Source organism: Lithobates pipiens, unplaced genomic scaffold (assembly GCF_037356315.1).
Source record: "Lithobates pipiens isolate NorthernLeopardFrog02 unplaced genomic scaffold, aLitPip1_a1.2 Scaffold_13, whole genome shotgun sequence".
Lineage (NCBI taxonomy): Eukaryota > Metazoa > Chordata > Amphibia > Anura > Ranidae > Lithobates > Lithobates pipiens.
Genome location: NW_027507718.1, coordinates 448,158,167 through 448,175,979, shown reverse-complemented (window position 1 = coordinate 448,175,979; position 17,813 = coordinate 448,158,167). Strand labels below are relative to the sequence as shown.

The 17,813-nt window shown below is 43.6% G+C and overlaps 1 protein-coding gene across 5 annotated transcripts in view; it reads right to left on the bottom strand.

Moving 5' to 3' along the window:
• Positions 1-17,813, bottom strand: part of LDB2 (LIM domain binding 2) — a 596,196-nt gene that overhangs the window by 145,660 nt on the left and 432,723 nt on the right. For all 5 annotated transcript variants that reach the window (XM_077477737.1, XM_077477738.1, XM_077477739.1 and 2 more), the window contains exon 3: positions 16,689-16,861. In XM_077477737.1, coding sequence (XP_077333863.1) covers positions 16,689-16,861 — 173 coding nt within the window. The remainder of the gene's footprint in view (positions 1-16,688; positions 16,862-17,813) is intronic.

The window sequence follows — 17,813 nt, the reverse complement described above, 5'->3', positions numbered from 1 at the left end:
TTATATAGAGCCATTCGGTGAGCGATCGTAAGCTGGCGGGTAGTCGTCTGAAGAGATCGTATGGCGGACCCATGTCTGTCTAAGCGTTGTTCCGTCTCTTCTACACGTACCAAAACCTGAGATAGGTCCGAACGAACCGCCGAGACCTCCTTTCGAATCGCTTGTTCGAGGTTCAGCAGCATCGAAGCTAAGTCAGCCTTAGTCGGGAGATCACTCACCCTAGTAGCTACCCCGGTGGGTCCGGCCAGGTCTCCCTCGTCCTTCGATTCGGCCGAGGTGTCAGGCGAGCGTGGTCTGTGCTCCGGCCTAGCTGAAGAGGCGGGACTGTGCGCTATCAGCGTGCTGTGCGGCGAGCGGCCTAGTTCGTCCTGGTCTGCAACATCCTCGGCCTCCGTGGATAAAAAGCGTTTGATAGTGCCCGTAGCCGTACCCTTCTTAGGTAGGGACTTGCAGTTTTTCTCCCCATGCTTGGGGTAAGCAACAGTGAGAGAATCACGATGTAAAAGATCAAAATATCTGTGCCGATGCCGGAGCTCCCGCGAAGCACGTCTGCTCTAGTGCATCGCTAGGCCACGCCCCTCGTAAACCCTCAAGGTTTTTCACCCTAATGCATTCTATGCACTTTTTATTGTTATGTTCCTCATTAGGACATGAGATTTTCAAAATTTTGGATAGTATGCTACCAAATGTTATTTAACCATAACCCTTTAATAACCTTCATTTGGTTGTGATGGTCTCAGCTTTATTTATTTACATGCATTTAACATAATCCAATAGCCAAACCGGCCTAGTTTTATAAAGGAACAAAAGTAGGAAAGGGGAAGGAGGGTAAAGCAAAAGGAAGTGCTGGAAAATAACGGTAGCCACACAAAATATTCACACTTTGGACATTTTCACTAAGGGGTTTACTCACTTTGTTGCCAGCGGTTTAGACATTAATGGCTGTCTGTTGAGTTATTTTGAGGCGACAGCAAATTTACACTGTTATACAAGCTGTACACTCACTACTTTACATTGTAGCAAAGTGTCATTTCTTCATTTTATCAAATTAATATTGGAGCTGGGAGACTCTAATAAACGTCCCACCTCCTTTATATATGACAGAACAGTGTACGCCCAGAGAGCAAAAGAATGGAGATTTAAGGTAAAAGAAAATCAATCAAAATTTACAAAAAATATAGAAATTTTATTACATAGATAGTATAAAACAATTTATAAAATTCGGGCCATATCAACCCAATGGTGTGATTGCCTGTACATGTTTCACCACAAACAAACCAAGGCCCAAGGGCAAAAGGTTTTTCCAAGATGGCCGCGGTGGCCTCGCGCATGCACGATAGGGCGCCACAAACGGCCTTAACACACCAGTCATAAACCAACTCTAGATTGCTCCATCCCAGCGGTGATGTCAGACGCTGCTGGGTTCAGGAGAGTATTTAAGAGCATTCTCAATAGATTTAATTGCTGTAGCCATTCACCCTGCTACCAGTGAGTCTCTATAACCTGTCTAAAAGTAGTGGCTTTTCCTTCACACTCTAGCAATGAGATTTTTGCTATTTGTGGGTGTACAGCTATTTTTGTAATTCTTTTGTCTTTTTTTGGGGAGTTAATCCCTAGTGATAGATTGAAAAAAGTATTTTTTAATCTTCACTGGTTAAAGAGGTGTCAAATTGACACTGAGCTAAGGAACAGTGGCAAACTGAAAGAGGGGAGAGCTCAGGTAAGAGCTGAATGATAGCCGATTAAAATCACGGCAAGGCATTTATTTGTTTAATTAGTAAAAGCTTTATGTATAATTAATCACATTTTAGAAGGCACAAATACCCTGAAATTTGCTGGCACTAGAGGAAGTGTGCATTCGGAAAAGGATATGAATATGAATCGATCAATTTTTCAAACTTCTTAAAACAATAGGTTAGGCACAAATTAATTTGGACCCTAATTGATTTAGGTGATATAGATAATGATCAATTTACGATAGGAATTTTGCAGGTGTGAATATAGGGCAATCGTTCTTCTCTTCTTATATTTTGTGGCACAGACATTCCCCATTAAACCTCTTGATGGGTCTAGGGGACCAGTTGGAACGGAGATCACTTTGAAAAGGTGAGAGTGTATCCATCAGATAATCTACATGTTATGTTAATTATGTAAAGGTATGTATAAAAAGAAATAGGTACCCTCACCGGGCTCCTACATGGATGTATTGTTGATTATTAAAATGCCAAACTGATTTTATCTTTTCTGTTTTAGTGGTAATATATTAAATAACAAGGTTCTACAAAAGCTCCAGAAGAAGCCACATTTGTGGTGAAACATGTAGAGGCAATCACACTTTTGTACCTTGACCATTGTGTTGATATGGCTCGGATTTTATAAACTGTTTTATACTATCTATGTAATAAAATTTCTATATTTTTTGTAAATTTTATTTTTTCTTGCACCTTAAAAATCTATTCTTTTGCTCTCTGGGTATACACTGTTCTGTCATTTCTTCAGTGTTGTCACATGAAAAGATAGAATAAAATATTTACACAAATGTGAGGGGTATACTCCCTTTTGTTAGATATAGTACCTCTCTCACCATGAATACCAATTTAACGTTTGTATGTGCAACATACCATTCTGTAGTAAAACATATTGCACATACTAGAAGGGGATTTAACTAGCTCACTCTTGTTTTAGGTACCCTTAGCCTACCCCATAAGCTGAAAACAAAACCCCATCGATTGCAGCCTCACTGTGCCCATAAAACGCAGCCACTGTGCCCATAAAACACACCACTGTGCCCATCAAACGCAGTCACTGTGCCCATCAAACGCTGGCACTGTGCCACCAAATGCTCCCACTGTGCCATCAAATACTCCCCCTGTGCCCATCGAATGCTGCCACTGTGCCCCCCACCTGCCGACTGCCCGGCGCTTACCCTGTATCAGTGGGGCAGTGGGTGATGGCAGTGGGCAGCAAGCGATGTCCTTGATGTCTTCTTCTCCCATCCTCTCCTATGATTGGATGCCTGATAGATGCCCGAAAAGGGCCCGGGTGCCTGAATAGGGGGTGGCATCGGTGGCCATGGATAGATTCATGCAACACATGAATCTATCTATTGGTGATAGAGAGGGTGGGTGGAGAGAGGGGGCAGTGCCGGTGTGCCCTTATGGATTCACCGCCACTGTGTTATACTGTAACTACTCTCTTTCATTTCCTTTTGCTTTACCCTCCTTCCCCTTTCCTACTTTTGTTCCTTTATAAAACTAGGCCGGTTTGGCTATTGAATTATGTTAAATGCATGTAAATAAATAAAGCTGAGACCAACACAACCAAATAAAGGTTATTAAAGGGTTATGGTTAAATAACATTTGTTAGCATACTATCCAAAATTTTGAAAATCTCATATCCTAATGAGGAATAGTGATGGACGAACTTCCGACGGGACGTTTCGCGAACGCGAAATGCGAACGGACCCAAACGTTCGCGAAACCGACCGTTCGCCGCGGGCCCCATTGACTTCAATGGGAGGCGAACTTTGCAAACCTTCATGTCGAATTTGCGGCCACGTGGTAATTATTAGGGGGTAAAACGTAGTCCCACCATCTGGACAATGACATAATACATGTATGAGGTGAATTTGGGATCGATAACTACAAGCATTTTTATTTTATTTGGGAAATTGTTCTAACAATTCAGGACTATGGAGTTAATGAAGGCAATGGAGGAGAGGGAAGGTCAGGGACCAGGGTAGGCAAAGAAGAGGGTGCAGGAGATGATCACCAGCAGCGTGACATACCGGAATGACACATGCACCGTGATAGAGGCATCTGACAGCAGCACCGTAATACAGAGCACTGACAGCAGCACCGTGACATACAGCGCTGACAGCAGCACCGTGACATACAGCGCTGACAGCAGCACCGTGACATACAGCGCTGACAGCAGCACCGTGACATACAGCGCTGACAGCAGCACCGTGACATACAGCGCTGACAGCAGCACCGTGACATACAGCGCTGACAGCAGCACCGTGACATACAGCGCTGACAGCAGCACCGTGACATACAGCGCTGACAGCAGCACCGTGACATACAGCGCTGACAGCAGCACCGTGACATACAGCGCTGACAGCAGCACCGTGACATACAGCGCTGACAGCAGCACCGTGACATACAGCACTGACAGCAGCACCGTAAGCAGCCCCAGGAGGAAGTCAGCACAGCACAGGGATGGTGTGATCCCCTCATAATAAGAACCCCCAGGAGGAAGTCAGCACAGCACAGGGATAGTGTGATCCCTTCATAATAAGAACCCCCAGGAGGAAGTCAGCACAGCACAGGGATATCATAAGCAGCCCCAGTAGAAATATGACACCGCTCAACCTCTTCAAAGAGGAGGGTAGGGGCATATAGTACGGTGTGCTTTTTTGGGTCAAGGAAGTGAGCCAAATGAATTAAGAAGGTCTGTGTGCTTGATTAAAAAAATAGTTTATAGACATATACATGGTCTACTGGTCACATGTGTTGAATTCCTCCGAGATCCATGCCTCATTCATTTTTAGAAATGTGAGGTAGTTAACACTGTGGTGAGCTAGGCGAGTACGCTTATCGGTCACAATCCCCCCTGCTGCGCTGAACGTCCTTTCGGACAGGACACTGGATGAGGGGCAAGCCAACAGTTCGATTGCAAATTGGGCAAGCTCTGGCCAGAGGTCAAGCCTGCCCACCCAGTAGTCTAGGGGTTCATCACTCCTCAGAGCGTCCACATCGGCCGTTAACCCAATGTAGTCGGACACCTGACGGTCTAGGCGTTCCCTGATGCTGGATCCGGATGACACCTGTCGATGGGTCGGCTGAAAGAATGACCTCATATCCGAAGTCACCAACACATCTTCAAACCGGCCTCTTCTTGCAGGCGCTGTTGGATTGGTACCCGCAAATCCTTCTCTGGGAGTGGGAATTGCTCCTCTGCCAGCGCACGCAAAAGCAGAATGCAGCATTTCTCGAAGCAAGGCCTGGAAGTGCTGCATTCTGACAGCCCTCTGCGACGGCGGTAACATTTCCGCCATTTTGTGTTTGTACCGGGGGTCTAAGTACGTTGCCACCCAGTACTGGTCCTTGACCCTCATGCTTTTTATACGGGGGTCCCTATTAAAACACTGGAGCATGAAGGCCCCCATTTGCACTAAAGTGGAAGCGGTGTGGTGGCCTGGCTCCTGCTCATCATCCAGGATAATGTCGTCCTCTTCATTCTCCTCTCCCCATCCTCGCACAACAGGGATCCCAGAAAGGTTTAAAGCATGCTCTTCTTGCTCCTGCTCATCCGCCCCGGCACCATCCTCCTCTGACTCCTCATCAGACTCCTGTTGTTGACTTGTCTCAGATAGAGTAGCCCCCCCTGGGAATTCATCCAGCATTGCGACTTCCTCATCTTCCCGCTCCTGCTCCTCCACAGCCTGATCAATGACACGACGCAATGCACGCTCCAGAAAGAAGGCATAAGGTACCATGTCACTGATGGCGCCATGGCTGCGACTGACCAGTTTGGTGATCTCCTCAAATGGCCGCAGAAGTCTGCATGTGTCGCGCATGAGCAGCCACTGGCGCGGTGAAAAAAAACCCAGCTCCCCAGAACCGTTTCTTTCGCAGAGTTCATACAGGTAGACGTTAACTGCACGTTTCTGCTGGAGCAGCCTATCAAGCATATAGAAGGTTGAGTTCCATCGCGTCGGGCAATCGCAAATAAGACGTCTGACCGGCAGATGGTGTCGCCGCTGAATGTCAGCAAGGCGAGCCATGGCCGTGTAAGATCTTCTGAAATGGGCCGAGATTTTCCTTGCCTGCCGCAAGATGTCCTGGACCCCAGGGTATTTGACAAGGAATCGCTGCACGACCAAGTTTAAGACGTGTGCCATGCACGGCACGTGCGTGATTTTGCCCTGTTTCAATGCGCTAAGCAGATTGGCACCGTTGTCACACACCACTTTACCAACTGTCAAATTGAGCGGTGTTAGCCACTCATCTGCCTGTGAACGCAAAGCTGAAAGGAGTGCCGGGCCAGTGTGGCTCTTTGCTTCCAGGCACAACAGACGCAGCACGGCATGGCAACGTCTCACCTGGCATGTGGAATAGGTTCTGGGGAGCTTGGGCGGTGCAGTGGAAGAGACGCTAGCAGCGGAAAAGGAGGAGGCAGCTGAGGAGGAGAGGGAGGAGGATGGAGTAGGAGGAGGAGAAGAAGAGTCAGGCCTGCATGCAATCCGTGGCGGTAAAACCAAATCTACACGGGTGCCACGGGTTACATGCTTGACGGCCGTCAGAAGGTTCACCCAGTGGGCAGTAAAACTGATATACCTTCCCTGCCCGTGTTTGCTAGACCACGTGTCTGTGGTCAGATGTATCTTGGCACCGACACTGTGTGCCAGAGATACATTCACTTGCCGCTGAACATGGCCATATAGCTCTGGGATGCCCTTCTCTGAGAAATACTTCCTTCCTGGGACCTTCCATTGTGGTGTTCCAATGGCCACAAATTTGCGAAAGGCCTCCGAGTCCACCAGTTTATATGGCAGTAGTTGGCGGGCTATGAGTTCTGACAAGCCAGCCGCCAACCGTTGGGCAAGAGGGTTATCCGGCATCATCATTTTTTTACGCTCAAACATTAGGCCCACGGAAGCCTGCCTTTTTGCAGAAAAATGTGAGCTTGGCGTGATGGAAGGTGGAGTGGAGGACAATTGTGAGGAGAGAGGAGAAGGAGAAGTAGAAGACGAGGCTGGACGGTGAGAGCCTGCAGTGTGGCTTTGTGTGTTCCGTTGCTCCCACTGGGCTCGGTGATGGCTGCTCATGTGCCTTCTTAAGGCGGTCGTCCCTAGGTGAGTATTGGGCTTACCGCGACTAACGCGTTGACTGCAAAGATTGCAGATGGCAACGCTATTGTCAGCAGCGGACACGTTAAAAAAAGCCCACACTGCGGAGCCATGTGCCGGTGTCCTGGGAGCGCCAGATGTGACCGTACATGGTCGATGACTCGCTCCTGATACATTTGCAGTCTGCTTTGTCCCTGCTGTGCAATGTAAGTCATTGCTGCTTCTCCTCCCTATCTGCTGGTCCATATCTCCCTCTGAACTCCCCTCCTCTTCCTCTCTTGTGGGCACCCACGTGACATCACTAGACACGTCATCATCAACGTCACCTTCCCCACCGCTATAAGTAGAGATCTCGGAGTAGGCAGCAACACCGGGGACCAACCTCCTCCTTGGGCTGATCTGGGTACTGGCGTCAGACTGCTGAGTAGCGCTTGTTGCTACCTCCTCTTCCTGATCCAATACCAAGAGTGGCTGCGCATCAGAAATGTCCTCTTGATATGGATCGGAATATAATTCCAGTGACTCAAGCGGAAGGTATGTGGTGGTGGTGGTGGTGGTCGTGTTGTTGGTGGTAGTGTCTTTGGGGGTGCACATAGCAGAGAGTGAAGAAGAGGGTGCAGATCGAGAGGATGAGGAGGGTGCAGAAGAGTAAGGCTGAGCGAGCCACTCAACCAAGTCTGGTGCATCCTTTAAAGTAATTGAACGCACCTTCTGCAACTTCCCACTTTGGCTCAAGCCTGTTGCTCCTGCCCTACCCCTACCACCCCTGCGGAAGGGCCTGCCTCTTCCTCTGCATGTCATTTTTTAAATGACCCTGTGACAAAACTCTTAGTCCCTATACCGCTGAAGGACTGCTGCAGTATAGGTGAGCGGTCAGCAGTGGTGCACGTCAACCCTATCTATTGTGGACCTATAGCGGTCCTTACAGAACAGCAGACTGTACCGCACTCAAGCCTATGTACCGTAGCACCCTATACCAAGTTACCAGTCCTTATAAGAACTTTTGTGGACCAAGCAGGTTGTGTATTAGTGTTTAGCAGACTGTACGTCAGTCCCTATACCGCTGAAGGACTGCTGCAGTATAGGGCAGCGGTCAGCAGTGGTGCACGTCAACCCTATCTATTGTGGACCGATAGCGGTCCTTACAGAACAGCAGACTGTACCGCACTCAAGCCTATGTACCGTAGCACCCTATACCAAGTTACCAGTCCTTATAAGAACTTTTGTGGACCAAGCAGGTTGTGTATTAGTGTTTAGCAGACTGTACGTCAGTCCCTATACCGCTGAAGGACTGCTGCAGTATAGGGCAGCGGTCAGCAGTGGTGCACGTCAACCCTATCTATTGTGGACCGATAGCGGTCCTTACAGAACAGCAGACTGTACCGCACTCAAGCCTATGTACCGTAGCACCCTATACCAAGTTACCAGTCCTTATAAGAACTTTTGTGGAACAAGCAGGTTGTGTGTTAGTGATTAGCAGACTGTACGTCAGTCCCTATACCGCTGAAGGACTGCTGCAGTATAGGTGAGCGGTCAGCAGTGGTGCACGTCAACCCTATCTATTGTGGACCGATAGCGGTCCTTACAGAACAGCAGACTGTACCGCACTCAAGCCTATGTACCGTAGCACCCTATACCAAGTTACTAGTCCTTATAAGAACTTTTGTGGACCAAGCAGGTTGTGTATTAGTGTTTAGCAGACTGTACGTCAGTCCCTATACCGCTGAAGGACTGCTGCAGTATAGGGCAGCGGTCAGCAGTGGTGCACGTCAACCCTATCTATTGTGGACCGATAGCGGTCCTTACAGAACAGCAGACTGTACCGCACTCAAGCCTATGTACCGTAGCACCCTATACCAAGTTACCAGTCCTTATAAGAACTTTTGTGGACCAAGCAGGTTGTGTATTAGTGTTTAGCAGACTGTACGTCAGTCCCTATACCGCTGAAGGACTGCTGCAGTATAGGGCAGCGGTCAGCAGTGGTGCACGTCAACCCTATCTATTGTGGACCGATAGCGGTCCTTACAGAACAGCAGACTGTACCGCACTCAAGCCTATGTACCGTAGCACCCTATACCAAGTTACCAGTCCTTATAAGAACTTTTGTGGAACAAGCAGGTTGTGTGTTAGTGATTAGCAGACTGTACGTCAGTCCCTATACCGCTGAAGGACTGCTGCAGTATAGGTGAGCGGTCAGCAGTGGTGCACGTCAACCCTATCTATTGTGGACCGATAGCGGTCCTTACAGAACAGCAGACTGTACCGCACTCAAGCCTATGTACCGTAGCACCCTATACCAAGTTACTAGTCCTTATAAGAACTTTTGTGGACCAAGCAGGTTGTGTATTAGTGTTTAGCAGACTGTACGTCAGTCCCTATACCGCTGAAGGACTGCTGCAGTATAGGGCAGCGGTCAGCAGTGGTGCACGTCAACCCTATCTATTGTGGACCGATAGCGGTCCTTACAGAACAGCAGACTGTACCGCACTCAAGCCTATGTACCGTAGCACCCTATACCAAGTTACCAGTCCTTATAAGAACTTTTGTGGACCAAGCAGGTTGTGTATTAGTGTTTAGCAGACTGTACGTCAGTCCCTATACCGCTGAAGGACTGCTGCAGTATAGGGCAGCGGTCAGCAGTGGTGCACGTCAACCCTATCTATTGTGGACCGATAGCGGTCCTTACAGAACAGCAGACTGTACCGCACTCAAGCCTATGTACCGTAGCACCCTATACCAAGTTACCAGTCCTTATAAGAACTTTTGTGGAACAAGCAGGTTGTGTGTTAGTGATTAGCAGACTGTACGTCAGTCCCTATACCGCTGAAGGACTGCTGCAGTATAGGGCAGCGGTCAGCAGTGGTGCACGTCAACCCTATCTATTGTGGACCGATAGCGGTCCTTACAGAACAGCAGACTGTACCGCACTCAAGCCTATGTACCGTAGCACCCTATACCAAGTTACCAGTCCTTATAAGAACTTTTGTGGAACAAGTGAGTTGTGAATGTTTAGCAGACTGCAGCAGAAGGGCAGCAGTCAAGTATAATATCCTTTCTATATTTGGAAGAAAGAATATTATACATGTACAAGCCTATTACTGTACCACTGATACCAGTCCTGAAAAGAACCTTTGTGGAACTAATAATAACAGCAAGTCTTTAAAATTACCCTCACTGCCTGACAACACTGCTTCCTTCCTGTCCCTATACAAATTGGCAAAAAAAGAGAACGATTAGTGGTTACTGGAACAGCTCTTTTGTGGACCTTGATAGTAACAGCTAATGATGATGATGATGATGATGATGATGAAAGACTAATCTGGCTGTCCCTGTAGCATACACCGTCCTTTCCCTTTCTCTAAACTAACAAAAGACACTCAGGCTGCTGCAAGAATCAGCAGCACAGCAAACCTATCAACACCTAACACCTATACCAGTCCTGAAAAGAACTTTTGTGTACCAAATAGCTAGTGGTTTATCTCTCCCTACTCCACACAGGAACCTGTCCCTATCTTAACAGAAGAAAGAATGTAAAATGGCCACCGGATCGGGTGTATTTATAGGTTAGGGGGAATGTACAAGTGTCCATGTGCTGTCATGTCTCAATTGGCTGTCCTGTATCACATGATAAACGTGTCACCAAAGGTTAAAGCTCTTGTATACATTAAACACGTAAGTCCGCCGCGGCGAACGACGGAAAAAGGCGTTCGAACGTGCGGACCGCGAATGTCGGAAATTCGCCGCGAAACGACCGCCGGGCGAACCGTTCGGCCATCACTAATGAGGAACATAACAATAAAAAGTGCATAGAATGCATTAGAGTGAAAAACCTTGAGGGTTTACAACCCCTTTATTTCTGAACACAGCTACACCCCAAGTGCACACTTATGCAACCACATTATTTTCGTTTTTTATTTTTACCCCCCCCCCCCCCCCCAAGAGATTTCAGTTTGTTTTTCAATTGAGTTGTACAATTTATAGGTCCCATTAAAGGTGGAAAATGTTCTGAAATTATTTATCTTTGTTTCATTTCATTGCAGAAACCTGACTATTTAGCAGATGTGTGTAGACTTTTTATATCCACTATATACAGTATCTCACAAAAGTGCGTACACCCCTCACATTTTTGTAAATATTTTATTATATCTTTTAATGTGACAACACTGACGAAACTACACTTTGCTAAAGTAAAGTCACATGTAAAGTAATGAATGTACAGCTTGTATAACAGTGTAAATTTGCTGTGCCCTCAAAATAACTCAACACACAGCCATTAATGTCTAAAACGCTGGAAACGAAAGGGAGTACACCCCTAAGTGAAAATGTCCAAATTGTCAATATTTTGTGTGGCCACCATTATTTCCCAGCACTGCCTTAACCCTCTTGGGCATGGACTTCCCCAGAGCTTCACAGGTTGCCATTGGAGTCCTCTTCCACTCCTCCATGACGACATTACCAATGTCAAGTTCAACATGGCACCTCATGGCAAAGAACTCTCAGAGGAACTGTTGCTCTACATAAAGATGGCCTAAGCTATAAGAAGATTGCCAAGACCTTGAAACTGAGCTGCAGCATGGTGGTCAAGAACATACGTCGGTTTAACAGGACAGGTTCCACTCAGAACAGGTCTTGCCATGGTCGACCAAAGAAGTTGAGTGCACATGCTCAGCATAATATCCAGAGGTTGTCTTTGGGAAATATGAGTGCTACCAGCATTGCTGTAAAGGTTGAAGGGATGGGGGGTCAGCCTGTGAGTGCTTAGACCATACGCCGCACACTTAATCACTACTTCACATTGTAGCAAAGTGTAATTTCTTCAGTGTTGTCACATGAAAATATATAATAAAATATTTACAAAAATATGAGGGGTGTACTTACTTTTGTAAGATACTGTATATAGACACACAGTATATATACTGTGTGGGTCTAACTACACATCACCTGAAGGGAAATGGTCCTTGTGATGAGTCACAAAATAACAGTTCTTACTTGCAAAACTGCTGCTACTGAATGTGTTTGATTTCTAAAAGATTAAAGGCTATTTATAGTGAATTTTCATTTTGAAAAATGGAAGTTGGTAAATAAGAACCGTGTGCAAGGGAAATATAAAATAACAAAAATGTTGGTACCATATGACTGGGTATTAAAAGTGAGCACAGATTCACTGATTATTATTTATAACTGTTTATAAACTTTAATGTAGGGCTATATTCAAACTATAACTTTCAGAGGTTTTGATGAACTTCAAACAATAAAATTGACTTCACTCAATTACAGTTTCCCTTTGAATAAACATCCTAGCTTGTGCCAAACAGAATAAGATTGTCACCTATGTAGGCACTCCTCTGATACATAATAACCTCCCTGGCAGCAAAAGAAGGAGGATTAGGCATTCTAAGACAAATATTTACAGCTGTACATGCTATCAGGTCATACTCCTGTCCTCCCACCATGTGACAGAGGGAAGATCAAGATGGGTTTAGGGATGTGGTCAGATTTTATTCTGTATTATTATTATTATTCAGGCTTTATATAGCGCCAACAGTTTGCACAGCGCTTTACAACATGAGGGCAGACAGTACACTTACAATACAAATCAATACAGGAAGGACTAGAGGGCCCTGCTTGTTAGAGCTTAAAATCTAGAAGTACTGGTCAATCACGAAAAACACTAAGTGACCATAGCTCCTCCTGTACTAAAATCGTAAAACACGCTCTGCCAGTTGACTCTTTTATTTTATTTTTTATTTATTTTTATTTTATATCTACTTTTGAACGTTATACATAGTATAGCTTTTGGGTTTATCTTAGAGAGATATAAAATACATATCATGAAATAAATAAAATGCTTGAAAAAAGAGTCTTTGTGTTTATTTTTCAAAACTAAAATGACATTCAAACCCACACATACAGTACATGGTGCCTCTTGTCTGTGTTACTATTTTATTAGTGCAATTTTGTAACAAAGAAACTATTCAATTCCATAAGTGACTTGTTTGAACTAACAGTTCTATTTTTCAGGACCAGCTTTTGAGAGATTCACTCTCTTTGTTAAATTAGAGTACAATTCTGACCTGATAAAGACAGCATATCTCTTAAAAGCTTGTTGTGAGAGTGAACTTATAGCGCAAACAAGTAAAATGTCATGTATAGCACTTAACTGTTTTTATTTTTGTTTTATGTTAGTTTGTTTTGTTCGTTTTTTGTTTTTTGTTAGTACAATAATAGCATATATATATATATGTGTATATGTAGTATATATAGTGTTTATCTCTACTCAGTGCTACTTCTGTTGCTTTGTTTGATGGGTGTTATTCTCAGTATATGTTCTTATAGCAGTGTCTATAAGACATTCCCTTAAAGCCCAACTCTGGTTAAATAATGAGTCCCTTCTCACCCTCTCTAATCCATTTTGCAAGTTATATTCACCTAAGCTGGTCATCCAAATTTCTCAAACATGTCCGAATTTGCCTGAGCTATGCTACCAGGAAGCTGTCAAAGCAGGCAAAGCTGACAGCCAATCATTAGAGGAAAAGGCAATCCCCGCCCCCCACAGTCGTATTCAAGGGGTTACATAGTTACATAGTTAGTCAGGTTGAAAAAAGACACAAGTCCATCCAGTTCAACCTTAAAAACAAATAAATAAAATAAAAAATAATCGTACAATCCAGATACCAAATTTTATGCCCACAATTGATCCAGAGGAAGGCGAAAAAAAACCCCAGCAGAGCATGCTCCAATTTGCTACAGCAGGGGAAAAAAATTCCTTCCTGATCCCCCAATAGGCGATCGGATTTTCCCTGGATCAACTTTACCTATGTTAGTACCTAGTTAGTACCTAGTTATGTGTGCAGCTGAAGCTGGTTCGGACTTCTTTCTGAATCTGACTTAGCTCATCACTGGTTTCCAGGAGGAGGGACCGCTAATGCAAGGCTCCAGATGTGCCCACATCTTCTGGTCTTCATAGCTCCTTTATGATGACATCTCGATTCTATTAGAATGCCACCACTGAACAGTCAATTGGATTGCATCCATATCACATTGGCAGTGGCATGGACATTTTGAAAAAGGACTCTGCTAGATGTAAACAGAAGAGGAGAAAAGATTTGGGCCTGGAGAGTCACATAACTGCAGCTTTAGGTACGAAAAATGGGGATTTAGGTTTCTTTTCATTCCAGCAATCAGGGTGGAATGGTAGTGGGAGGGAGGGTCCTTCTTTTATTGTCCATGGGGTTCCTGTTTTGACAAGAGTTGAGCTTTAAATTATTTAGTCACCCCTACTTTTGCACTTCAAAACAGCGCCACTTTCTTATCATTCTAAATCGTGTCCTAGGTTGTTATTTCTGTATATATCTTTTCACATTCAAAAAACAACTTTATTGAGAATTAAAAAGAAGATAAGAAAATCAGCATTACAAGAAATAAAACAATAAAACAAAGCTTAAGTATGGCAATCACTTAGCCAGTAGATCATTCACTGGTATTAAATGGCTCTATACCAATACACCAATCATATACCAGTACATTTGTATGCTAGTAAGACATTGCTTGTAAATAAAAAATGAAAAAAAAAAAACTAAGATTGCAGTCAATAGAATGTAACATGGTATTCAAGAGTCATCACAAACATGTATCGGATTGCGTCAGCCACCTATCCCATACTTAATTGTATTTGGTAGGGCAACCTCTATGTATATAAATCTATTTTTTTTTTTTATAAAGAGTAGAGTTCACCTCCTTTACCCAGGTCTCAAACTTTGGTGGGGTTGGCTGCTGCATCCAGTTACATGCAATCACTTTTCGAGCATTGAAGAGTGTTTCGTGCAAAAATATGTTGAAAAATATGTCCATATTGCTGTCGGGACAAAGACCAAGCACACAGGGTTTAGGATTCATAGATAAAGGAGAGTCCATATGGTCATCAAGAAACCAGACCAGTCCAAAATGTCTGAACTACTGGACAGGACCATATAAAGTGAAAAAAAGGAAAAAGGAATGCTGTTTATTACAAAGACGGACACCACCTGCAGTATTGTAGGTTTTGATGTTTCTGTCAGACCCTAGGCTATCAATAAATGAAGACTGATAACAGTGATATTAACCTTGGGGAAACCTTGATGTGAAAATCGCTCACAACAAAAACTTGGTGTAGCCAAATTGTGTAAGAGGTGTAAAGCAGTACATTTACGTACAAAGAAGAAAAAAAATGACAATTATACAGTGTGTATTGTACAACAAAAGACAATGGGGTTAAGTTACTATAGGTACAGTAAATAGGTTATTCGTTTGCAAAGAAAGTTATGTTTTGCAAGGAAATTATGTATCAGAACTTGGTGAATGTGGTGAAGTTTGACTTTGCAAAGAGTACACAATCATTTTCATGGAAAATAAAAATAAAGCATTTTTTCTTGCGTATGATTAGATGATCCCTTGCAAAGTTAACAACCTATTTGCCTTTTTGACATTTCAACTCCATAGTGATGGGCCATGTCCATATTTAAATGTTTTTAACATTTGAGAACCAGTATCTAAAACAGCAAAATAAACATTTACAGTCCTTTACACATATGAACGTGACAAGACCATCTTGCTAAAGAAAACTGCAGAGAATGCAGAGAAGGGAGATAACTTCTATGAATGTTTCAGTTACACAGCTCGTAAGGTTCAATAAAGACACTGGTTCATCCATGTGTGTGTGTGTGTTTGTGTCACTACCATGTTCAATATCCCTGTACATTCTATTTATTCACTAAGAAACACATCTAAAAGTTTTTTGAATTTATCCAAACCCCCCGTTGACACCACCAACTGTGTAAGGAAGTTTCACATCCTTACCATTCTTACAGTAGTTACAATTGACCCCTCCCCCCCCACACACTCATCCAACTTCATTTTGTGGTTGTTTTTAGAGACCTTAGGTTAAATAATTTTCTCTCAATCATACAGTCCTCATCTAAAGATCGGTATATTGTGATCATACTCCCTTATAAGTACCTATTCTCCAGGAAAAATATGTTTAATGTTTGTAATCATTCCTCAAAACTGAGGTTTCCCGCCCCCCATTAGCTCCATTCCCCTTTCTGAACTCTCTCCAGTCTCTGCACATCCTTCCCAAGGATTTGTGACTACAACTGTATAGCATACTCAAGAGGTGACTGAACCAAAGTTTTGTAAGGTGGTGGTATTCAAGTTATTAGTATCTCTTGTGTAAATACCCTTTTTAATGCATGCTAATAGTCTGCAGCCTTTCTTGCTACAACTTGGCATTGCATGCTGTTGTTGAGTCTGTGAGCTACTAGGACCCCCAGATCCTTTTCCATCTTGGATTACCCCAGAGGTTCTCCTCCTAGTGTGTAACTTGCATTCATATGTTTAGCTCCCAAGTGCAATATTTTACATTTTTTAATGTTAAACCTCATTAGCACATCCACAGAAGACAGTGCCACTAGTGCATGCAATACTGAAAAGGATTCAACAAGCCCATCAGGAGGTATCTTGAGTGAGAGTTTATGGGAAGCCATAAAGTCCTTCCTAATCCCAGGCTCCCTGGCTGCTGTATAGGCAGCGTTGTAGTCTTTCCACCCATGATGCTTACTCATGATACGATATGGTCACTATAACTACATACTATTGCTTGCACACATAATAAATAATATCCATATGCTTGACTGTATAGAAAAACAAAATACTATTTATACTGTAAATAACATGCTTGCCACTCAGTCAAAAAATGAAACCTGCGCACTGGATAAGAGCAGCAGTATTATATTAGTGCAGAAAGGAGAAAAATCAATCACTCTTAAACACGGGGAAAAAACATCAGCTTTGTTATTACCTTGGTGAACATGGGTTTCCCATGCTGAGTGACCATGGTACATTGATCACAGTCCACGGTGATGGATGAGTTGTGGTAGGATTCTTTGGAGTGCTTGAGAATGTAATAGAGATCAGTGACACCCCCTTCAAACACTGTGCTAAAGTATCGAGGAATGAGAGTCCTTCCAATTGCTGGGGAGGGAAAAGACAGAAAAAAAAATAATTAGATTTCAAAACCAAGATCCAGGCTGCTGGCTATGGCCTCAGTATTTGTCGTTTTGGAGAATATTTTATCTTCAGGATAAAATCACATTAGATAATGTAGGATGTTGACAGCATGCATGGTACAAAATATGAATGTCATTTACGGGCCCTTAAGTGTTCTATGAAGGTTCAGTCATTTGTTATAGAAGGAAGATACAGCTAAAGAGAATTTACTAAGCTAGAACGGATATATATATATATATATATATATATATATATATATATATATATATATATATATATATATATATATATATATATATATATATATATATATATATATATATATTTATACAATGAACTCAAGGTAGAAATATGCTCAAACCTGTTTTATCTTTCACAACAACAGCCACACAACTTACAATTGGATTCTATTATGTCTTATAGATTTGCCTACCATTTAATGTGAAGGTTTACCCGATTAGTCCCCGAGTTACGAACACTCGACTTGCGAACGACTCCTACTTATGAAAGGCAGGCGGCGCTGGTGGGCACATTGGAAAACATCGGAAAACGACGTTGGAAAACAGCGGAAAACATTGGAAAACAGTGGAAAACAGTGGAAAACAGCGGAAACGCCATTCTGCGCATGAGTGTCTGAATTAGGAACAAATCCGACTTCAGAACAAACAGGCAGTCCCTGACCTGTTCGTAACTCAGGGACTCCCTGTATGCAAAATCTAACTCCAAGATTGAAATCCTCCATTTGCCCATTTGGAGCACCTTCGACTCTTCAAATACTCTCTATACATACCTTTTTTTCTGTGGGTCTTTGGTTTGGTTGTGTGACATCACAGGTCCTCTTCACCCTCTGCTTCCTCCAGAGTTAGGCACTTCCTGAATGTGGCACCACTTTCTGCAGCATTAATCTGTGAGTCAA